We start from the raw sequence: 26,360 nt of genomic DNA, 5'->3' as shown, positions 1-26,360 counted from the left end.
AGTAAATCATTCGCTCATTGCCAAGGCGTTGACATTGGAAGAAAATAGTTCAAGATCAGGAACAGATAGCACTTCGTTGGGAAACTTTATAGGTTCTTACTTGCCCATCGGAATCAGATATCCTTACTTATGACGCCATATAACGCCCCCCAACTCTTTCAAAGCGTAGTTTGAACCATACAAAGCTATTTCAATTTCACACGTGTCTTCCTCAATTTTGTTACACTGCACCACTTTTAATACATACCTGTCATTCTTGGTTTTCCTGGTTTTCGTAGCAGAATTCCAAACAATATTTTTATGTAGATGGATTGCAATATCACACTGATGGACAGTCATACTATTTATCCATTTGTATTATCTATGGCAATATTGTATTAATCCTCTACTGAACAGTGATAAGCCGTTTACTGTTTAACAGATTTTAATTCCTACACCTAAAGCTGATTTTATTACTTACGAGAGCATCTCATCAATTCCATGTGATTCGTTTTCCTTTTAATAAATCAATGCCCAGTCAAACACTGACACACATTACTGTAACATGTATTCTGGCCTTCACCTGATTGTCCCTTATCACGCACAAGTTAGTTGCTGGAAATGGTGACTCAATGAATCTCCGATAGATACATATCATTCAACAGTTCTTTGCTGAAATAGGTTTCCCATCTACTCTTGGAGGTTAGCAACTTTGACATTTACATACTCGAATATTTCTAATCCTCAAGTACCCAACACAGACATTTAACATTATCGCTTGTCTTTAAAATTCTCTGTACGTCCTTCTCATCAACCATGTAACTTTGACACTGCCAATTAGCCCAGACTTCGGGAAAGGACTATAGTGCTAAGCTATTTAGTTTCACTTCGTCATTGCAAATTTGTGAACTGAATCTATATATACACATCTGCATTCCACATCTTTTCTAATCATGACGTGGCTTTGTGACGTGTCCATTTTAGTCATGATATTTTTCCGATAAGTCTGCCAAGAAGTGATTTGGGTCTTCAACATTCTCTCCCATTCCAAAAATTTTTCTTTTCTTTTCTGTCCTAGCTGGCTGCCTTTTCTAGATCAGTTATGTATCTTGTTTTGCGTTTGACTGTTTTTAGTTTTAGTCTCATGTATCTGTTGCTCAGCATCGTCTTTTCGTTTTTTCTGTTTTGAATTTTCTGCTTTGTTATATTTGACTTACCTAAATCATTCTAGATGTCTTTGAACGAGTTGTTCTGGGTTTTACTTTTCGAAATTTACTAGAAAAATTGTTTCTCTACTTTGGATTTTCTTAGGCTTGATATATGGCAGATAGAGCAATCTTCATATTCGTATTGTATCTATTAGTGACCCACTTTCCACCTACACTACTTTGAAGGGCAGCGATCGCCACTGGCAATCTGTTTGATGTTTTTCGTTGATAATAGTTCTGATGGTTCTTTCGTCTGTCTTCTGTAGTTTACCTATTGCCGATTTGGTGTTCGAATTAAGTAGTGTTTAGTTTGCATATTTGCTTCAACAAGAAGCTGTGTTTGAATATGGCATTCATTCACAAAGGTTTTTCTTCTAGGTTGGCTAGATGTTCCATTAACCTTGTTCCAATTTATTGGTTCTACTCACTTTTCGGATCCTAATTTGAGTTGCATGTTATGTTTTGACCTAGATATTTAGTCTTAATTTCGTTGTTACTGTGCAGAGAAAAGGTGGTGGTTCGACCTAGAAGGTTGACATCCCTTCAGTTGTCTCGAAAGAAATTTGGAAACCAACTTTTCCTGCTGTTTTCTCAAATACTGAAGTTTAGACTCTTTCTCATTATTTGCCATTAGTGTAACATCCTCTGGCAATTGTAGGTAATTAAGTTTATTATTTTTGTCGATCTTTGTGTATTATACCTATTCCATATATTTCTTAGCTTAATTGTAAATATTCTTGGAAGATTACCTTGTTACGTATGTCCATATATGTATGTGTGTACCTTCTTGTACTTAATCACAGATTTTAACCTTCACTGAAGTAATAAAAATGTGAATTGATATATAAAATTTTAACACTAGATTATGCCAGTTGTTCCCATCCTAATCACAGAAAATTCAGTCAAGATGTCATTGTGAACTTCTTGTAAATATACCCTCTCTTCCTTATCAGGATTTTCTAATGGATGTGTAACAAATGATTGATCAAAAAAATATTATGGTGACAGCCATGTTATTACTAACTGGTTTTTATTTAAAACGTTTTCTTGCTTCTGGTAGACTGTCAGGATTAGTACTCCCCCAACTGCACTGCAGAGTACGTTAGTATCAGAAAATAATAATGTCCTAAATTTTTTTGTATTTATTCTTTTGTACGTTTTCTCATCATTTCCTGGCCTATTACAGTTTAATTACCCCACCTCTTCAATAAGATTAATCGAACATGCACTGGACTTACCAAGGAATTAATTCAGCATCAGTAAAGAAATTACCTAATTTAGACCTGAAACAAATATTTTGGCATTTGTAGTGCTTCTCTAAGGCACTTAGGACTGGATACAGCTTGTTTCTTGGCATTGTAGTCTATGGGCACTACTGTTACTAGTTCCATAAGCGACTACATTTTGCAGTACAATGCAAAGAATGGTACAAAATTCAACACAATATGTCATTAGGTCATGTTAAGATTTATCTCTTAATTGAATCTCTTAATTGAATCAAGCATATTTTTCAATTACAAACAAATGTTTGTCATAAGGAAATTATACTGTCTTGGCAGTTCCAATACAAATAATTTACATTACACTTGATCTTAAATGATGCTGCAATTTAATATGAATAGAGACCCTGAAGAGTGATTTCTACATAACAAACATCAGTTGACTCCGAGACAGTGAGTGTTCATTTTTTTCTCAGTGAACAGATTGAAAAATGGAGATATAAGGGAAGCTTACACTTTAAATCAAATGTGTCTGACTCAGTGTCATACAATTCTTCATGATATAAATTTATGTTCTCTCATGGATGTAAGTTAATGTTTATATTGGTACAAATAAGAGAGGGCAGCTACCGTAATTCATTTTGGAATTTGGAATTGACAGTCATAATAGTAAGTCTTTTAGATGCCTCCCTTTATCTATCACTGCCACAGAAGTATAGAATCAAAATGAAAGCCAAGGTACAAATTTGAGCTGAACTGGCATGTACAACACAAGAAGCTTTGTGAATACTTTTATAAGCATTAAGAGCAATCTTAACTACATTCAGTATGGAATCAGGAAACACTATGGATCTGATGTCTTCTTCATATACTACTAATAATATAAACCATGCTGCAAATTTTTAGGCTGGCATGTATATGTCATATTAGCTAACTAATTAGCATTTTGTAGTGCTGACCACAGTACAGACAAAATGTTTGACATTAAATTTATAAATGGACTCAAATATCAGGAAATAATGATGCATATGATCATCTAGTGTTCCATGAGTCAAAATTTACTTAAAACTGAGTTTTTTCCCTGCACTGGAACTTCCATATGTATAAAAGCAAAGTTCCCATTTTGTTGGAAACTCCAGTTAAACTGTACATTCAGCATCTCGCCCTATAGGAGTATTACTATATGACAACCCTTTAACAGCATACAGGTCCTTCAAGGATGGTGTGAAGAGCAGTGTTAATTAGTGTTTTAAGAAATTTATTTTAATTAGATTATATTCCATTGAATCCCTGTTGCAATGCTACACAGCTGAAGCTGGTTGCAATAGGATATTACACACACACACAAACACACACACACACACACACACACATACATACACACATACACACACACACACACACACACACACACACACACACACACACACACACACACACACATATATATATATATATATATATATATATATATATATATATATATATGTACCAGCATCACATTGATCTGCTTCAAATATAATGTATTTGTACAACACAATAACTGCAAAACATGAGTCACTGTTGGGAGGGGAGAAGGAGGGGGGAAAAGCAGAAAGCAGGGCATATTCCATGGCCTATTTATAAGAGCCATTTACAAGATATGAAAACATCGAGGCTAAATCACAATCACAGGGCAGAAACAATACTTCCCAAAACACTCTCATTTGAGTCCATCATAATGCACTGTGTCTTCAAAATCTGTTGGGATCAAAGCATTCATTTGACGCTGAAGTTTTCTGGTTTTGGTGTGGATCACATCCAGTCCTTTTCAGTTTAAAACTGTAGAGAAAGACATGCTCTGGAAATACAGGTATATTTTCAGACTGAGGAAGAAGACACTTGAAAATAATTTTTGACATCACTCATTTTGCAAAAGATTTTTATTTGTCTTCTGAAGTTTCAAATGACATTTATATACAAAACAAACATATTTACACAGACATGGCTGTGAACATACTGGTTCTGCAAATGTTTGTTGTTTCAATATGCACATCAGTAGGTGGTGTTCATAAAATTAAATACTTCAAACTACTATTTCATTTCAAAGTGTTGTGTGTTTTTAACATTTAAATATAACACCACTAACTTGTTCACTGTTAATTTTAATTGTAACAAGTTCAATAAAGAAAGGTGCCTGGATGTATTAAATTCTTGTATTCCAAGCCAGCCTGGAAAAACTTTTCGATCAAGTCACTTTATTACACTTTCAAGGAACATATAGTTTCACATTTTCATCCCTAGTAATATTCAATAGTTATAGAAAAAGCTAAATTTAATGGGAATATTTCTGTGTATTGCTTTTCAATTAAGGCAAGGCATGTATAAGAGAGACTGTACAATGCTTGATTTACAAATTTTATATTACACGCCCCAAGAAATTATATTAAAGCGAAGTTGTACAACTACATTTTATATTCTTAGACGTACAGTTACACTGACAAGTGCATAATGTTTCAAAGCTCTCCACTTGTTACACAAGGTCCTAACTGTGATGAATACTCAAACAAAATGAACATGTTAACAAAGAAATGTGTAGGTTGCTACCATGAAGATAGGACTGCTACATTAAATGCACTGCATGTGCTATAGATTTCATCATTTATTAGTTTTTCACCTTTATTGGATCTTATGTACCCTCATACTTTACAAAAAATTTTGGTGACCATTTACACAGCAACTAAGTTACCAATCTAAGGACTGACTATATTTTATTAATACTAAAAAAATTATGTCCAAATTGTCCAGAAATTGAAATTTACATTTTCTGAACTTAGAATGAAATTCTTACACACAGGTGCTGAGTTGTTACACTGACAATATTAATTAATCATTTGTAGTTTGGAACAAATTTTGTGGTAAGATCAGTAAGAAATTACAGTCACCTAAAATGGCAGAATGATTTGGAACTAACATTCCATCAACAGCAAGGTCATTAGGTAGAGAAAAAGCTTGTCTAAGACCAGGTAGTGAAGCAAATCTAAAATGCCTTACTCAAAGAGACCATCCATGCATTATGATTAATCAGTTTAGGTGAATAATGGTAAACCTAAATCTGGGTAGTCATACAAGGTTTTGATTGTCACTCCTCTTGAAACATATTCTAGTACCTTAACCAGTGCAGTAACCCATTTGAAATTTACTATCTACAGACTCAGGATTTTGTTTAATTTGATGTCAGCAATGCTTCATTTTCCTTAAAATGGAAAGTCAGAGTGTGACTGGCCTTAGTGCAAACTCTCAGCATAACTGGTTGCTGCGGTTTTGGAACATTCATACCTTATTTTTTACTATAAACTGAAAGATATTAGTGCCAATACAGCAATAATAACCATTTTACAGCTATTTATACAGCAGCTGCCATAGAAAGACAAATATCAAAATATATTAACATGGACATGAGCTAAAGGAACTAAAAACAGACAACCAGAACGAAATTACAAATTGTTCTAGTCCACTTTAAAAATAATCACTCAATCTAGGAGAAAATATAACCAAAAATCATTAAAGCACAGAAAGGACAGTGATCAAACAATATAGAAAAGAAGGAAGGAAATTGTTTTCTTTGAAAAAAGATGAGAGGCACATATATCCACATGGTGATAAATATGAGGATGTTGTACACAGACTGCTCCATTTCTGACTCAGTAGGTTTCCACAAACAGTGAAATGAAATGCAAGAAAGAAAAATTATAGCTTTCATTAATGAACTATGCAGTGCTTCTTGTAAATCTATTAAGAATTTATCACAACCTTTTAATACTAGATAACATCTGTTCCTGGAGCTTTCCATACCCCATGAAGGTTTCCTTTTTGCACTGTCATGTTTACCTCAATAGCTGTTTAACTTGAATATCAGAGAGTTATACATGTATGAAGAAGATGTGAATAGTCGGAATGAAGAAAATATCATTGAAATTACACATATATATTATTTTTGCACAAAAATGTAGAAAAAATGATAAGTATCGTATCACTGCACCTGATTTTCAGGTGTAATACCATTTGATATATATTATTCTTTTGTATCTCTTTAATGAAGGTATAAAATTACAGCAGATCCTTTAGACATTGTGGCCTGCTAATGGGCCGCTCCTGTTACATGCCTTTAGAGGTGCATGATAACAGCTATTTAAATTTCTATGTGGAAGATATACATTTTATGGACTAGTCTAAAACTTTCCATACTTGCGTATTACACATACACAACAACATTCATTTTCAAATTCACATACTCACACAAAAGTGCATTGTAGTGACTTTCCATTCATCACAAAATCCTCATCAAACTCTGTAATACAAAATATTTCAAATTCAGGTTTTTGGAAGAATACATCAACATAACTTTTAATTTCGATAAAACATCCTACCTATTTACATATAACCATTTCAGTATAAAGTTCCATAGCAAAAGTTTACTTGCCTCTGATATAATTAGTCGTTTTGTGTACTTCATGCACAATTTCCCTGCTCAGACAGGGTCCATTTACTTATCGGAAAACACTCCAGTTAACGTTCAGTAAACAACACATTTTGCGTTGGAAAGAAAAATACCTCTCGTTGCTCACAAGGAACGCTGCATTTTTGATTTACATGTTATTCTTTAAATTTAATGAAGTTACAACACTCTCACACCTGCTACTGTAAAGCCTTTCCACACACTTTACATGCCACCATGACGCATCTAAATCGTGTATGTTGCCAGAAAGTAACATATCGCTCAGTTACGTTATAAAACATCATATTTTACTGATTTAGTTGGTGGTTCGCAATTAATTTGTCCCTGTACAATAACTAATGCTGATATTCGCCATTTGCAAAGTTTATAGGTCGCTATGTCGCTTTTATTGCTTCCTACTTCAGCAATATTTGGGACACACAATTCACACATGTTACCTAAGTTAGAATATTAAATATCACATCGTACTTATTCTCTTAGAATACTTAAGACTGTATTATGTATTTGCATGTAACTTTCAGCAAACATTATTTTATTGGAATCCATTCAACGAGATGTTTCTCAGGGCGCCACTAAGACATTATCGTTTGCTATCAACTTTACAGCAGTTATCCTAAGGATTGAATTTTTAGTGTACTTGCTTACACTAAGAACGGTGTATGTAATAACTTTTCTTGCACAGCAAAGAGTGTAATGTGGAAGGATAATTAGCACCGCTCGTTCTCAGTGCATACCTTAGTAACAACGAATGTCCATAACAAGCGGTAGCAACTTAGGCATTTTCCAGAAATGAAAACCACGTGAAACGACTTGTACAAAAATACAGATCAAATTCGTAACCTCTTACTTATACGTCAGATTACTTAATAAGAGCCATCAAGTATTAAGTTGCTTGTTATTTTACACTTCTGATCACAGTGAAACAGGTTAGACGTGAAGGATATCCTTGTGCATTATGGACGTAATCATCATTCGTATTTGTATCCTCAATAGCTGGCACAGTCTTCGAAATTTACTGTCACTGAATTTCCTCCGGACGAAGTGCTTGTAGTGGTGAATAATTCCACGTAAAGGTGGCACTGTCACAGCTCACTGTACAGCTTAATTCGTCCACACCTCTTATTCGACGTTATTTTTACCCGCATCGTAGATCACTGAGCGATTCAGTTCCAGTGTTACACAAAAAGCACGCCAGCGGTTTGCTTCAAATAGGAGATCGCGGCGATATCTGATTAGAGGTCAGGTCGACGTTACGTCGCCTGGACGACCGTAGTGTCAGTCGGAGCAGCGACGCCAGTCGGGTGGGAATCAAGCCTGTCAACTTCGAGGCGATTACTTGCGGAACGAGGAGACGCGGCTCAGCTCGTGCACGACGTCGTAGTGTCCACCCAGCGGGTGGCACACGTCCCTGTGGAAGTGCCGCCTTGGCGGGGGCGGCGGCAGCTCCCTGCCGGGGGCGGCAGCGGCGGCGGAGGCGGCGGCGGCAGCGGCGGCGGCGGCGCGGTGCGCGGCGGCCACTGCGGCGGCGGGCGCGGGGGCGGGCACGAAGAAGACGCCCGCCCGGGGGCCCGGGGGTGGCGCCCCCGGCTGGCCTGCCCCCGGCCCGAACAGCTCTAGCTACAGCTCCGTCACCGGGATCGGCTTCAGCTGGTGCGCACCGCCCGCCACCGTCGGAGGTTGGTGCAGCCCCCTCACCATGTACTCGTCGTCCGACGAGAAGGTCTTCTGGTACTCGTGCTCCTTGGCCTGGCGCTTCTTCTTGAAGCGGTGCTCCTTGAGCGCGGCGCAGAGGCGGCGCCGGTAGTGGCACGCGAGCCCGACGAGCACGGCGACGAGCGCCAGGCAGCCGCCGCCCACCGCCCCCAGCAGCGCCTGCCTCCGGCTGGCCGGCAGCGCGCAGCCCAGGTCGTCCGCCGTCAGCTGGCGCAGGTGGCGATCCCGCAGGTGCGCGGGCGAGGCGCACGTCACCTGCAAACACCGCAATCATCGTGTAAGCTAAGCCCAACTTGCGAGCTCTATGATTTCACATCGAACAGAACGGAGAAGAACTATCGCACTGTTCGTCTTACAAGGAGACGGCACGACCGTGGGGTCGGTGATTTGTCCGAAATTTTGTGTGGTGAAGGAGGACCCCTAACACCTCACGTGGTTAAACTATTAAGACGCGCTACCCGGAAAATTCCGGGAAAAATCGATACTAAGTTTCTTCGGTGCCGTATGAGCACAAAACCTTAGCCCATTGACGAGGCGCCGTCTGGCGTAGATGTTTAGGGCTCGGACTCTTTCGCCAGAGGTCTCGGGTTCGATTCCTCATCTCTCACTTTTTTTTTCTTCTGTCATTTTCTTTTGTTATTCCACCAATTATTCAGAAAGTTTCCCAAACCTACATTATCTTTAACAAATTAGTTATATTATTGAATTAAAATTATTTTCATTTTGTCCAAAAACACATTTCGTGGCGGTGGGTTTTCCATTTTTCATTGTAAAGTATATGAGGAGAAACAATGTGTTTTTAATCAGGATAACAAAGTCGATTGGTACACATTCAATTTTTATACATATAATAATTATAAACAAGAACCGCAGTGGTTACTATCGTAAAAACAAACAAAGCAATAGTTTTTGCGACATCTTGCGCAGCGTATGAAAGCGGATTTTTTACAATCACAGGGCGTTTGCAATAAATCTGTACAAAAACATGTCCCATTAACATTTACGAAAATTTTTTAGTTTCTGATAATTTTCAGGCAAACCATGAATATTGAATCATGTCTCGGAATGCAATGCTTTGCATTCCGAGACATGATTCAATATTCATGGTTTGCCTGAAAATTATCAGAAACTAAAAAAAAAAAAAAAAAAAAAAAAAAAAAAAAAAAAAAAAAAAAAAATTTTTCGTAAATGTTAATGGGACATTAACCGAACCCTGCTAAAACTCAAGTTTGTGCTTTCCACCTACGCAATCGAGAGACCTATAGAAAACTTACAGTGGTTTGGGAAGATCAAGAGCTTGAACATTGTTTCTACCCCAAATATCTGGGTGTCACCTTAGATCGAACGTTGACCTACAGAAAACACTGCACTAACACTAAGCAGAAAGTTGCTGCTCGTAACAACATCCTGCGGAAGCTCACTGGCAGCGTTTGGGGTGCAGATCCCAAACTACTAAGAACATCAGCCTTGGCCTTGTGCTATTCCGCAGCTGAATACGCATGTCCTGTATGGTACAAGTCATCTCATGCAAAGCAGGTTGATGTGGCCCTGAACGAAACCTGCAGGACAGTAACGGGATGCCTCAAAGCTACACCTATTGATAAACTCCATAAACTAGCAGGTATTGCTCCTCCAGACATAAGGCGTGAAGTCGCAGCCAAACTTGAGAGACATAAAGCAGATCATAACACCGATCACCTGCTACATGGATACCAGCCACCAATTAGTAGACTCAAATCTAGGAGGAGCTTCATGAGAACTACTACACCCCTCACCGGTCGGACTGGAGCAGCCAGACTATCTCAGTGGACAGCAAAATCTGACAGTAATGACTGGATGACTCCTTCTGAGACCCTTCCTCCTGGTGGAAATCAAGTCTGGACAGTGTGGAAGTCTCTAAATCGGCTCAGGAGTGGCGTCGGACGAACTAAGGACAATCTGTTTAAATGGGGCTTCATGAAGGAATCTTCCACCTTGTGTGACTGCGGAGAAGAACAGACAACCAAACATTTAATTAACTGTCCTAGATGTCCTGTATCATGTTCCACACAAGAGCTTGTTGATGTTTCAGACAATGCTGCTGCCGTTGCACAATTTTGGGCTAATACCGTTTAGTTTGTTCTTTTATGATTTGACCTGATTTGTTATATTGTATATATTGTAAATATTGTTGTAATGTTTTTGACTCGAAATAAATAAAATGTCTCGGAATATTGGTGTCGATAATTGATGGTGAATTATGGAATGAATTTTTATACGATCTCACCGGGAATTAATTTCACGATTCTCCTGTGACAATGCGCTGCAATTTTGCAAGCCACACTTGAAAAAAAAAAATGGGCCGGAGGAGGAATCGAACCCCAGACCTCTGGCATAAGGGTCCCAACGTTAACCATGTAGGTCAAACGGCGGCTCGGCAGTGGACAAACATTTTATACTGATACGGCACCTACGAAACTTTGGACCGATTTTTCTCGGTATTTTCCGAGTAGTGCGTCCTAATATTTTAACCACGTGAGGTGTTAGGGGTCCTCTTTCACCACACGAAATTGCGGACAAACCCCCGACCCCACGGTCGTGCCGTCTCCTTGTTAGACTGCAACCTCTTGTATAAAAGGCAATGTCCTGACTGACTTACTCACTCACTCATCGACTGATCATCGATCAGCTCAAACCACTAAGAATAGAAACATGAAATTTTCAGAGGGTGTATGTCTCATACTGTAGCGGTTGTTTAAGAAGGAATTTTCCAGCGCTTAGGACGTGAAAAAGGGGAGGACGGTTTTTTGGAAACATGTCGCTATTAAGACAATTTTGAACCTACACCTACAAAAATCCAATCACGTATGTACTATGTTTCACGTTGTCAACCATTCCCTGTGTTTATTCCTGTCCAACAATGTCTCTGCTCCTTAGGAATTGTCAACCAGTATATGCAAAAGTAATTTCGAGAGTATCGTAATGAATCGTTAAAATATGCAGGGTGCAACAAGAAGATACTAACAAAGAAGTTGTAAAGGGTGTTTTGTTCGAAAAACTGGTTCAGGATAGGAAGCCATATACAGAAACGGCACCCAGCAACGCTATAGAGAGTCAGATTTATGAGGGCGAAGCTTGCCTCTAGACCAACCCTTCGGTAGCAAATGTGCGTTTATAGGCTGACGCTGCGCTTGGCGTTCGCTACGATGTTGCTATGACAGGAAAGGTCGCATTCGACACCGTATAACGTCCGAAATGCTGTCAGTTCCATCAAGAGAATACCCCTTAGAAGAAAGGAATGAAAGAAGAATACAGGTTAAACGTCCCGTCGACAGCGCGGTCATTAGGGATGGGGTACAAGCTCGCATTACGGAAGGACTGGAAAGGAAATAGCCGGTGCTCTTTTTGAAAGGAACGATGCCAGTGTTTGCCTCGAGCGATTAATGGAAATCACACCTGACCGTGGCCCGTCAGTGTAAAAATTCCCTTATTAGGACGTTACCTATCGACAAAGGTAACCAGGCAGTGAGGAAACTGAGGGATTGAAGTAGTAATTATTGAAACGCTCTCCTATATCCAAGTAAGTACACACTGTGACTCCAATGTCGTGTCACACATGTGGATGGAATTCATTTCAGGGTAAATGAGGAGCCTATAACATTGATAGACGGTTACTTTGCAGAATTTTGAGGTACTCACTGGAGAAACATTGAAGGTTGTGTAGTGACCAAACGGGGGCATACCGAAACAAATGTGTGAACTGATCAGACACTACAGTCTTCTAATACTATACTGAGACACTTTGCCATGCTCGAAAATAACGACAAATGACGTTTCAGGAACATAATGATAAATAAAAGTCGAAAACAGACGTGTGTGGTTTTTTTTTTTTTTTGCATGGGGAGGGGGGTTATTATGCCGGACTGTATCGGTCCACATGCCTACTTTTAGCAGCACATTATACTATGAACATTAATGTGACGTAACGATACAGTGTGCACCCGAAGATGCGATAGTGGCGGGATACTGTTCTCGCATAATAAAATTTTTTTCTAAATAATCATTTTCACCGATCTCGTCTTTTATTCATCAGGACGTTCTGGACATTCGCGTGAGCTACCGAGCACAGTGTGTACACAAAAGGAGTTTCAGTTGTGAGAATACGTAAATACGAAAAAGTGTCGCAAGCCTAAAGTCAGCTGACGCTTTATGGCCTCAAGTACATTGGCCTTCCGAGTATTGGTTTTTGCTGCTTTATACAGTCCGTAGTCACCGCTGACCGCTTTGAAGAAAATGTGCCGCCTCTCTGCTGCTTTCCTTTCCGTCCCTTTCATTGTTCCAACGGAAGCGGCATTCATTCCTTCCCTGAAACGACCGCAATCAGCTTACAAAGGAGAGCACATGAAAATGAATCTCCATTCAGGTGGTAATGCGGGTAATTTAGTCAGCACTGCCAGCCGTGCGCCGGCGCGAGCTGAAGAGTGTCTGTGAATGAGGCGCAGCGCGGCCCGGCGGGCAGCCATTGAAATGCGGCGACGCCTTCGGCCGCCCAGACGCCGCCTGCGTGCGTCGCTTGTCAACGCGGCGCCGCCTCGCCGGTGCTTGACACATCATTTGTACCCCATGGACGAAGCCAAATACTCCAGCAGGACTACGTGGAAGCCCTGTGGAAGCGAAACTTCGAGACACAGTGCGCCGCCCCGGTCATAGCCCACCCCCCTCTTTCCACCTCTCTCAGCATCACTTATTCGTCCGTGACCTGCAACTGCTGCGCTGGAGGTAAGTCGCTACCGTGGTCTGAATAAGCACCAGTAATAACCTATCCGGCAGCGCCTGGTGACCTACGTGCTCTGGTGCCCGCCGTGACCACTAGTCGTGGATTCAGAAACAGTTTGGCAGGCGTCCGGACAACAGAAATCCGAGGGAGACGGCTGACTCAGTCATCGAAATATTGTACGTAAAATGGAAACAAAATCTCGACAGAATACCCGGGATCAGACCATTGATGATTCAAAAATAATTATATCTGCACTAATTAACTCAGATTTAGCAATCGTCACCCTCATGAAGATCCTCCCTTTTGTACTGATTATGCCCCTGACCGGAGACAGGACGTAAGTGTTATGTGGTGTATGTATGCCTTGTGTGTTGCCTATAATCTGGTCTGGACGAGGGGGGGCAGCTAAATTAAAGTTCCTGATTCACTCCTAAGTTATCTGTCTCAGCGAGCCGGCCGGAGTGGCCGAGCGGTTCTAGGCGCTACAGTCTGGAACCAAGCGACCACTACGGTCGCAGGTTCGAATCCTGCCTCCGGCATGGATGTGAGTGATGTCCTTAGGTTGGTTAGGTTTAAGTAGTTCTAAGTTCTAGGGGACTGATGACCACAGCAGTTAAGCCCCATAGTGCTCAGAGCCATTTTTTTTCCTCAGCGAAGTCACACTTATTCTTAATATTTCCTCGTTGGAGATTATTGGTTCAGCTGCGATACATATTATGGAAATTGATGGTGGGAGTTGGAGAAAGAAAAGGAAAGGGTAGGAATTAAGACACGTATCAGCTTCACTGGGACTTCATGCCGAATCACTGGCGACGAATGAAATCGGGACTCAGACCCGGATCTCCTGTTTACTAGGCAGCTCCATTAAACATTGCTCCATACAGACACAGTGTTCTTGCAAAAATGCGCGGGCTACCTCAGCACGCTCCCCGGCCGATTCACATGTCAGAAAGAATAGACACCATACATTCATATAATAGATTCACCTACATATGCAATAAATCCACAACCTTCAGCGCAGATACGCATTATTTTATGTTCGACCTCCAGCGGGAATCTAAAATCAGCGAACATGGACGGCAGTTGCGGACAGGTGGCGCTAGGTGGGAATGTGAATCGGCCAGAAAGCGTACCGAGATCGTCCGCGCATTTGGGATAAGGGTAGCATTCATCTCACGCTAGGTGAGAAGAACCGTACGTCATAGTGACGTACCACTACGTCATGGTGACGTAAATAACCTATATCGACTACATGAGTGCGTATATCGATCTTTGCGGTTGTACCGATAACGTCAAAGCTAAATGTAAATACATGTGTACAAACGAAGTGACAGGAGTTATCTGTTACGCTCATCCCAGTTGAATTAATTATTAAGCTGGAATCCCAACAATTTGGGACGGTATTATGTGTTTCAGGAACATAATGAATGTTTGAACGAAGGAACCACAACGAAAGTTAAAAAAAAAGCTTTTAGACAATTTTTTTCTTTAATCCGATGAATCGTGCATAAATCGTGTGGATAGAAACGTGAAATAATTAATTATTAAGCTGCAATCCAAAGAATGTTGGATGTTACTGTGTGTTTCATGAACATAACGAATATCTGAATGAAGGATTCATAACTATAACGAAAGTGTCTAGGCATATTTTAGTCCGATTAATCGTGCATAAATCATGTGGATAAAAACGTGAAATAGGGAGAAATTAAAAGTGTTTCGTATTTACATAAAAGCCAGTGAATTGTACATAATTCATGAGGGCAGAAACGTTAAACTGAGAAACTGAAGTTGGAAGTGATTCCGAAGTTGCTGGAAATATTAAACCATCTAGTTCCATTTAATTTTGCCTTCATCTTGTAAATCAACTAAGAACAATGAACAGTGCAGATTCAAGGCGCACACAACAGTCGATGTATACAGAATGCATACAACAGTCGATAGGACAACTCGTGAAACTCATGATGACGCGTGCCTGCGTCACGTTGACGTAGGGCTCTCCTCACCTAGCGTGAGATGAATGCTACCCTTGGGATAAACACTGTGTCCGTGTCGCGCAGTGATCAAGACAACTGCCCAGTGAGCAGGGGATCACGGGTTCGAATCGCAGTCCAGCACACACTTTCACTCGTCTCCACTGATTCTGCATGAAGTCCTGATCCAGCTCATGTCATTTTCTTCTTTCCTTTCCTTTCTCCACCTTCAATTTCCTTGATCTCCCTTTTTCACAAGTAAAAAGATAGAAACAATCTGTTCCATAAATCACGGTTATTCAGCACTTTTAAATGGATTTAATATTAAATTTCATCAACGCAATCAGTATGGAGTTTACTATAATGTGAATTAATACCTGTGTGAACGAAACAAAGAACAAAGTCGCTAGCATTTGGTCAACGGATAAGTACGAAACTTAAGGGAAGGGCCTGTGTTGTTCAAAAGATGAAACGTTCCTTCGGATATCCTAATGGTTCGGCGACAGCTCGCGATAAGCGAGAAATCCGGGTTCGAGTCGCCCCGCTCCTACACTAATTTTCTTTATACCGCTGATAGTTGTCCATATTCGCAGCTTCAAATATATTTCATTTATTTCAAAAAGTGGCTCTGACCACTATGGGACTTAACATCTGAGATCATCAGTCCCCTAGAACTTAGAACTACTTAAACCTAACTAACCTAAGGACGTCACACACATCCATGCCCAAGGCAGGATTCGAACCTGCGACCGTAGCGGTCGCGCGGTTCCAGACTGTAGTTCCTAGAACCGCTCGGCCAGCCCTACCGGCTCATTTATTTCTTAACGTCCTTTGTCGCCTGTTACTTACAAGGGAAATTCCCCATCACACCCCCTCTCAGACCTAGTTGTGAGATGAGCCAGTGGATAGCACGTCATAAACTGAACACAGATCAAACGTGAAAACAGTATGAACGTTGATTGAACTGTGAAAAAAGAAGAAAAATAGAAACACTCAACGGCCCAAGTACAAGATGTGCAACGTCAAGCGAAGACGAGTTGCCGTGTCGTCTTAGTTATGAGGTCACGGTGCTGGACTGCGAAGGGCGAGACACGTGCTCAGGTCTCCCTTGTGCCCCATATATTTTTTTTTACAAAATTATGATCTGGCCGTGCAGTCATTTACGCTTCTGTTCGCTGAATTTAAATTTGTGTCTGTGCCGTGCTTTAACGTCCGTTTGCAACAGGGAGTTGTAAGGAAGGGGCCTCCACAAGTACGTACCTCCTATTTGTTCCACACAAGCACCACATGTTACGACTCTTGCGTTCCGTTTTCGAAGTTTTGACTCTTCAGTTCCTTTGTTGTAACATAGTTGACACCAGTTTATTTGTTGTTTTCATTTCTGTGAGACGTCTACGCCGCATCTCGCCCGCCCCCATTATTCATCACCTTTACTTGCGACGGCAATACATTCTTAACACATGACTCATATTCTATAACCAGTGTATAGTATAGCAGTTGCCAAGGCTACAGAAGGAGATCAGGTATGTCAATGACCTAACAGAAAGTTCATAATTTTGTGAAAAACAATGGAGCGCGAGAGATTTTTAAACACGGATATCCCGCTTTACTGCCCAACACTTTGACCACACAACCACGACGCGCAAATTTTTGCAAATTGCTCGATGTTGCACAGCTTGAGCATAGATCTTCACTGTTTCTATACTGCTTCTTTTTTCACAGTTCTTCCCGTTTTCTTGTTTGACCCGTGTTCAGATTTTGATGGGCTCTCGACTGGGTCATTTTACCACAAGATCTGAGGGGGAATGCGACGGGGAGTTTCCCTTGTTAGAACATTCATGCATCTACGAAGCAACATTACATCGTACTTTCTAACGACACAGGCACTGCCATGTCGTATCGTAGTAAACAGCTTTTGTATGGGACCTCCTTCGTCTGACGCCACAACGTTTACCCCATAAGGTTTATGACGCGTAACCGACTCAAAATTCACGGGATCGTTAGTTAACTCAGAACTGAGCATTTTTCATTATCGTACGTGTGACCTGTAAAAGCAAATCGTGGAAAGAGACAGTTACGGTTGTCGCTTACGTACTCGGAGTAATGTAAACGCTGTTCAATAAAAGCGCAGCTGGCGTAGTTACCAAAACATGTGACATTATTCAGTTTTTCTATTTGTATTCTTTTTTACAAAAAAATGGTTCAAATGGCTCTGAGCACTATGGGACTTAACTTCTGAGGTCATCAGTCCCCTAGAACTTAGAACTACTTAAACTTAACTAACCTAAGGACATCACACACATCCATGCCCGAGGCAGGATTCGAACCTGCGACCGTAGCGGTCACGCGGTTCCAGACTGACGCGCCTAGAACCGCACGGCCACACCGGCCGGCTCTTTTTTACATATCGAAATTGGAAGACATAGTATGGTTCAAACGGCTCTAAGCACTATGGAACTCAACATCTGAGGCCATCAGTCCCCTAGACTTAGAACTACTTAAACCTAACTAACCTAAGGACAACACACACATCCATGCCCGAAGCAGGATTCGAACCTGCGACCGTAACAGCAGCGCGGTTCCGGACTGAGGCGCCTAGAACCGCTCGGCCACAACGGCCGGCGGTAGACATAGTAGGGTCAATAAAGTAATCAATGACGAATAACAACAAAGTAGGAAAAGAAACTTCTCAAACGATTTCGATGAGTAACGAATTGCAATTTTAATCCTTGTTGCCTCACAATAGCTCTTATACTAACTCCGTTACATGTTCTAGCTTTCCTTCAAACAACTACATGGATGGTAACTGTCATGTAAACATTCGAAGCAAATATATTCGCGTCACCAAGATCACGTACAGAATGTAGTCTTCATGTCACTACATTGTTCCTTCCAAATATTTGCCAGAGAAAAGTCTTGATTTACGTTTAAAAATATTTGCTTTTCTCGAATTATTTTTAAACCGTACCATACATTCGATAATTTTTCCCGAAAAACTGGTGCTAAAAACTGATCATAAATTATGCTATGAAACATTGCTGCATCCACGCAGTTGTGCAATTTCCGTTGGCTATCCAATAGCACACTGAAATTTTGAAACCTCCAAATAAAGTTCTGTACCGCGTCTCACTGTAAACAAGCATCGCGCATTCGGCTGTCTGTGGTCCCTCGTGACGAATTCGCAGCAGTATTACTTGGAACTGTTTTCATAGAAGGCTTAAAATTCAATTGCTTACTAATACATGTCGTTTGAACAATTTATTCGCCTTCCTTGGTATTATTTATTAATGATTATCTTATTAACCCTCCTGTGCCTACCAGTTACGATACTGAGAAAATATAAATAAAAAACTGCAGAACCTATTTGAGATTACAACACCCGCTCTCCGTTCCCTAGTCAGATGCCTTAGAGCTTCGCTGCATTTACTGAACAGTGCTTACATTGCTCCGGATACCTAAGCGGCAGACGTAACAGTTTCCTTCCTGGATGTGCTAGGAAATACGCGTCTGCGCACCCCACATACAACGATGAAAAAAGTTATCGTCCCATTAACTGTGGGCCGTTTATGCGTTATGAATTTTATGCGAAGGTTTTCTCAAAAACGTGAGGTTTGACCTAGAAAGTCTTACAGTCTCTCATTTTAAGTTGTACAAGCGACCTGTCAAACATGAGCTGAATCGGCTGGCTGTGTCTGAATATTTACCCTTGAAAGTGGAATTCATCGCCTACGAAACACAGTATTCCGACTCTAAGTAAACGGAAGTGATGAAAAAAATGAGGGCCAAATGCGCCTCTCTAAATATCACAACAGGAGATAATACAGATGAAGGGAGTCAATGAGGGTCAAATGTAGCTTTCTAAATAATACGAAAGGAGAGGATCTACAGTTGAAGGAGTCCCACAAAGTAGCGGAAGCAGATTCGCGTTAACAATTTAACAATTCTTAATATAGAAGTGAGGAATGCTTGTACAAAGCTGTACGTCTGTATTCGTACAGAACTGTGTGACAATGAAGACTGGACCACGGGAAATTAGGAGAAAGAAAACGCCTAAATATTTTAAATATACTTTTGACGATGGACGTTAGGAAATAAGTGGACAGATACACAGTGGTATTATCACATATCGGGAAGAGCAGGCGTGGGAACACGTCTAAAGAACAAGAATGAATCTTTCACTCTGTGGCGGAATATGAAAGTTTTGATACTTCCTGGATAATTCCTACACTGTGCAGGAGCGAGCTTTCACCGACTAAACTATCCCAACACTATTTAAAACCCGCCGTCACAGCTTAGCATCTGCCAGTACTTCACTCCTACCTTCCAAAGTCCACAGAAATTCTCCTGCGTACACTGTGGGAGTAGACTCCATGGAGAAAGAGTATTGCGGACCACTCTCTCAATCACAGCCTAGTGGTAATGTTACTTATAATCCGTCTTGATTGCAATTTTTTTTAAATTCATATGACCGGTTTCGGTTCATTCAGAACCATCTTCAGATCTGATATTTCTGTTACAGGAGTAACCCGTCCAAATCCAGCAACTTTCACACAAAAAGAAATTGCAAAAACAGACGTAATGTCTGATGGGATAGCAGCAATCAGTGATGGTATAATGTTACTTATAATCTGTCTTGATTGCAAATTTTTTTTATTCACATGACCGGTTTCGGTTCATTCAGAACGCATGTGACGCAGCATGTGAAAGTTGCTGGATTTGGATGGGTTACTGCAGTAACTGAAATATTAGATCTGAAGATGGTTCTGAATGAACCGAAACCGGTCATATGAATAAAAAAAAATTGCAATCAAGACGGATTATAAGTAACATTATACAATCACTGATTGCTGCTATCCCATCAGACATTATGTATGTTTTTGCACAGCCTAGTGGATTGTTAACAGAAAGAACCTTACGCTTCACAGAGCGGTTTGCGTTATTCTGTACTTTACTGGCAGGCCACAATTGTTTGCCGAACGTCAAGTCAGAACCTTACAACTGTCGGGCAATGCTCCTATTGACAGAGCTCTCTAGGCATGACTCACGAACCCCCTCGCCGTCTCCGTTCATAGCAGTATTAATTTTGCAGTAAGTTTCAAAATAGCGCACACTACACCCCTGAATGAAAGATTCATTCGAACGCTCGTCCGCCAATGTGTGAAGGAGAGTTACAGTGATAGGAGAGAGGTACTGGTGAATGCGAATTCCGGGCAGTGCCAGGATAGCTCAGTGGATAAGACTATTGACTACAAGCCGCAACGTTCCGGGATAGTGTCCAACTCCGGCACAAAGCCTTAATCTGATGATCATGTTTGGTTTGTGGGGCGCTCAACTACGCGGTCATCAGCGCCCGTACGAAGTCCCAATTTTATTTGGTCCAATTTTATTACACAGTAAAATCTAGCCACAATCACAAATGATGATGATAATGAATGATGAGGACGACACAACTACCCAGTCCCCGGGCTGAGAAAATCCCCAACCTGGCCGAAAATCGAACCCGGGACCCCGTGATCGACAGGCAGCAACGCTAGCCCCTAGACCACGAGCTGCGGACGATCCTTAATCTGCAAAGAACTTCCAGTACTAGGGAAGTCAGATACCCGATGTAAGGGCAGGTAGTACAAAGTCACTCAGTAACAAGTTAATTGACTTTAGAATGTTTATTATAGGAGGAATCAGTCTATGATAGACACTGGATGGGCTAAACCATCAAAAAACCTAAAACACAAGACATTTCTGTGCTTAATATGTTATAGGAAAACCGTTGGCATTCAAAACAGCACTCAGTCGTCTTGGAATAGATAAATGCAGTTCCAGTATTATTTCCAAGGAAAGCTTGCAATATTCTTCCTCCAAAATAGTGGCAAGTTCATGTAACGATTATAGGAGTGATTTGCGATCGTGCACCGTTGTCTCCAAAGTATACCGAAAAGCCTCAATAATATTGACATCTTGTGACTGTGGTGGACAGTGGACATTTGACAGTTCATCCTTGTCCATCCTTGAGGTCACAAAACCAATTCTGGACGATGCGAGTTGTGCGAACGGGGACGTTGTCTTCTTGGAACAAAGCATCATCACTGGAGTGCATACATTGTACCAAGGCGTGGACCTGAGCAAAAATGTCATGTAATCCTTGGTAACAGTCATACCCTGGAAATTAATCATGGAGCTCATAGAATACCACCACATAGCTGCCCAAATGAGGATTGAACTTGCAGCATGTTTCATTCTCGGGACGTAAACTCGGCCAGATGTATGAAACAAGACTGATCCGACTAAATGACTGGCGGTTTGAGGCGCCACGTCACGGGTTGCGCGTCCACTCCTGCCGGAAATCCGAGTCCTCCTTCGGGCATGTGTGTGTGTGTGTGTGTGTGTGTGTGTGTGTGTGTGTGTTGTTCTCAGCGTAAGTTAGTTTTAGTAGTGTGTAAGTCTAGGAACCGATGACCTCAGCAATTTGGGCACTTAGGAATTCACACACATTTGAACACTTTTGCCTCTTGAAACACCAAACAATTCGGTTGCCGTGCTTACGGAAACACACACTGTAACGTCTCTTACCAAAACACATATTATATCTGGTAAAAAAGAAAAGGAGAAAAGAATAATTGAACTGGATAATTGTAATTACATGGACAACAATTGTGTGAACTTTATGTAATAAAGAGAAAGCATTATGTGTCATGGTTCAAATGGTGCAAATGGCTCTGAGCACTATGCGACTTAACTTCTGAGGTCATCAGTCGCCTAGACCTTAGAACTAATTAAACCTAACTAACCTAAGGACATCACACACATCCATGCCCGAGGCAGGATTCGAACCTGCGACCGTAGCGGTCACGCGGTTCCAGACTGAAGCGCCTTTAACCGCACGGCCACACCGGCCGGCATTATGTGTCATGTTTTGTTTTTGTATAGAATTATGTACAGATTTTTTTTTTAAAGATAATATCTGTGTCCGCGAGTACTGAAACCGCCACAGACGATACTTATTAAATATCAAACTAAGATGAGAATATGTGACAAGTATAAATAGTAGTGACCGAACATTAATTTCTCTGTCGTCTTCTTGGATTTACGTGAGTAGGAAGAGCCTGTAACGTTATATTGTACGCTTGCGTAGCATTCTTTTGTCAATATTGAGAGACGTACGCCATTACGTACTCATTGTAAAGGTGTGTAATAATTTAATCTGTTTAAACGTTTTGAATAGAGTTACTTAGTGAAAACTTGCATTATGGTTTGTAATAAGCTTGCCTGGTATTTTATCCCATCCTTTTAATACATTTTCAGTTATTTAAATATTATTCGTGGTGCAGAGCTGCGCTACGAACGAACTAGCCGCTGCCGCGGCGCATTCAAACTACATTAAATGAAACCAATCATACCGCAAAGAAGCGGACAGGTAATACTAAACTAAAATTATTTCTTTCAGCTTTCGGAATTGCAGAGCAGAGCAGCAGATTTTATAATGTGTTTTACAGGTTGTTGCGGGCTGCTGATTATATATTATTAACAGTGGAAAAAGATAATTTAACCTTCATAACATAAAAGAAATCTTGCTGTGCGTAGTTCTGGTCTGGCAAACCTCATAGTAAAAACATCTTTTTCTATGATAATAGTCTCATGTTAGTAGTGGTACTTATTGGTGTTTTACTGTTAACAAAAATCCACTGCAAAATTTTGATGTTGAACAATTATTTCGTACTATAACATCAGTATTGATAACGAAATAACTGTAAAGTGAGGAAGATATGTTGAACTTTATGGCGAGTTACAGTAACGAAAAAATGTTCCTTTAATAGAAAGTCAGATCCAAAATAGTAAGAACATAATATATTTTGTTTTGTTGAAAATTAATGATACAAAGAAAGTCACAGCACAGCATCACTAAAAGGTATTTCGGGGCTCTTTTCGTAGCAACATTTTTTATCTCATGTATTAGTTGTTACGCGAGCAATAATAAAACAAAGCAAAGAGAGCCAGCGAAAACACCATTCGAGCACCAACAATTTTTCCAAGTTCGAATTCACTCAGCACTGACATAAAGCATTCAAAAGCGCACAGCGCACAGTTTTGTCAACAACGACTGACACTTGCAACATACTGAAGACATTGCATAGGTGCTGTTCGTGGTCAAATACAACAACGCAGCCTGTAGGCTTTGCAAGCATCTGTAGTTACGTTCAAGCACGTATTTATCGCGGTGTTCCCACGTTTTTGTTCAACCTATGTACAAAGCAAACTGTTGAGAACATTGGCTGCAGAAAATTTGTAGATATGGATAGAATATCTTAAGATAAGAAGATGGTGAGCAACATCAAACCGGTCTAATATAATGACGACGGAACACAAATTCGCAGCTTCATATTCGCTGCGAAAATTGTCCCCGATTTATAATCTGATAGGTGGTGTCAATCCCTTTCGTTAATTCGCTCTCTTTCCGCTATTATAGATATTTTAATGTCTTTTTTTATATTTGGTCTCCTGTGTAAGTCTAAACTCAAATGAACATCAGTGTGTTGTTTTCGTTTCACATGAGCAGTAATACATTACAATAGCTGCTGCTTATGAAGCAACGATAGTCCACCTCATGTCGAGAGGTTTCAAACCAAAGAGTCACAACTCCTTAGGTGTCTCTTGCACTCGAGTAAAAAAGGAAAGGAAGGGGTTGTGAATTCTCAGGAATATTCGTGACAGCCGGGGCCACAAAGAAACGGCAGCGAAATCCCGCCTTCGCTAGCAAGCAACATTCTATCGGTGCGCTTTACGGGAGACATCCTAAGTTTGGAACGCAGCAAAGTTTGTAACATAAAAAACCAGCAGTTGGTGGTCGAAGAAGAGGGAGGCCACGAGAAGGGAAACCAAGTTGCGTGGCGCAAACTTGGTTCCTATCCGTTCGACGAGCCGCCCCGAGTCTTCCCAGCCTGCAAGCTCCCCGAAGCGCGCATGAATGCTGAGCCACGCCCCCCCCCCCCTCCAACCCCCACCCCAGACCCCTTCTCGACCTTCTCCAACTCGCGTCTCTCCCCACCACGCGGCAAGTAGCGCCTTTCTCACCCTTGCGCGTATCGCTGATCGCGAGAATCTGCTTTGCTAAAGTGAAACCTTAGCCACTGTTCGATACTTTGGCGTCCATAGCAAATGAAATGTTGATCTTAACATACCTGATATTGGAATATCGCTAGAAAAAACTTTTCGCAATTTTCTGCGTGTTTTCTGCTGTTTGTTCTACACAGGAAAATCATTTTTTTCTTATCTTTGCAACTATTACGAAGAAATCACTGCGTACCCTGAGTAGACAAAAGGAAATAGAGCAGTGTTTCACATGCTACATTAATTCCTTGCCTATCCTGTGCTACGAAAGACCTGTCAATATTACGTTATATAAGAACAGATAACACAGTGTCTCTTTCGAACTAATACAGTATTGTTCATATTACGGACAAAAACGTTATTGCTCTAGGGAATCGGATGCACCATGGAACCCAGTTTCAGATACCAATAAGCATCTTTGTACACTATCAATCTTGAAAATTACTATGTGCTGTGAGAATGGCCAGAATTAATCTAAACTCAGAACAAGCGTAGAACACTGAACCTGCCACATATATTGACGTCTGCAGAGACACAAGCTAAGCAGTGTCCTCTTTTGTGTATGTAATATGGTCAGTGTTATATCATTTGGCTACTTAACACTAGCACTTCCAGTTTCCTAAGACACGACGTATTCAGTTGGGTATTTGAGCGTAGACACCAAGCAGTAGCCAATTTACAGTGATCTTCTTAAACTCTATAACTGTTATGGGTATATTAAAACAGCATTAGGGCTCAGACCCGCAAGTACAAGAGACGTGGGAAACATCATGAAACAATTTTCTCAAATAGTACCGCGGAAGGTTCTCCAATTAAATCTCCATGTACATACATACTCCGCGAACTACCTGTTAGACTTCCTTGCAGATAGAACTCAAGACGTCTCTCTTAACGGAACTAAATTGACAGATGTAAAGATAATATCCGGAGTACCACAGAGAAGTGTGTTAGGACCGTATACAATATATATAAATCATCTAGCAGAAAGCGTCGGATGCTTTTCAAGGCTATTCGCAGGTGATGCAATTGTCTATGCCAAAGTAGCAACGTCAGAAGATAGTAGGAATGTTCAGAACGACCTTCAGAGAACTGATGAATGGAGCAGGCTCTGGCAGTTAACCCTGAACGTAAATAAATGTAACATATTGCGCATACAAAGGAAAAGAAATCCACTACTGTATAGCTACAGTATTGATGACAAACAGCTAGAGATAGTCTACCGTAAATATCCAGGCGCAACTGTCCAGAGCGACCTTAAGTGGAATGACCATATAAAACAGATAGTGGGAAAAGCAGACCCCAAACTCAGATTCATCGTAAGAATCTTAAGGAAATGTAACTCATCCACGAAAGAAGTAGCTTATAAGGAGCTTATTCGCCCGATTCTGAGTGTTGTTCACCTATCTGGGATCCCTATCAAATAATACTGATAGAGGAGATAGAGAAGATCCAACGAGGAGCTGCGCGTTTCGTCATGAGATCGTTTAGCTGGTGAGAGAGCGTTACGGAGATGCTAAACAAACTCCACTGGATGACCTTACAAGAGAGGCGTTGTGCATCACGGAGAGATTTACTATTGAAATTTCGGGACAGCACTTTTCAGGAGTCGGACAACGTATTACTTTCTCCCACATACATCTCGCGTATTGACAACGAGGAGAAAATTCGAGAAATTCTATACTGATAGAAGTTTACCGACAATCACTCTTCCCAAGCGCTATTCGCGAGTGGAACAGGTTGGAGGGATCAGATAGTGGTACCGAAAGCACCCTCCGCCACACACCACTAGGTGGCTTACGGAGTATGATGTAGATGTAGATGAGATCAACACCTTCCCTGTTCCATTAAGAATAATGTGCTGGTTGTGTGGCTGCTGTCGGTAAGACTTCATATGAGCTCATACTTCGCGGCTCC

General features: G+C 40.9%; 1 protein-coding gene across 2 annotated transcripts in view; it reads right to left on the bottom strand.

Moving 5' to 3' along the window:
- Positions 1–8,432: 8,432 nt before the first annotated feature.
- LOC126182543 (leucine-rich repeat-containing protein 4-like) overlaps positions 8,433–26,360 on the bottom strand; it is a 1,045,219-nt gene continuing 1,027,291 nt past the window's right edge. For both annotated transcript variants that reach the window (XM_049924858.1, XM_049924860.1), the window contains exon 9: positions 8,433–8,873. In XM_049924858.1, the coding sequence (XP_049780815.1) occupies positions 8,523–8,873 (351 nt within the window). In that variant the 3' untranslated portion in view covers positions 8,433–8,522. The remainder of the gene's footprint in view (positions 8,874–26,360) is intronic.

Source organism: Schistocerca cancellata, chromosome 1 (genome assembly GCF_023864275.1).
Source record: "Schistocerca cancellata isolate TAMUIC-IGC-003103 chromosome 1, iqSchCanc2.1, whole genome shotgun sequence".
NCBI classification, from domain to species: Eukaryota; Metazoa; Arthropoda; class Insecta; order Orthoptera; family Acrididae; genus Schistocerca; species Schistocerca cancellata.
Note: the sequence above shows the minus strand (reverse complement) of the source record. Positions and strands in the feature narration are given on the sequence as shown.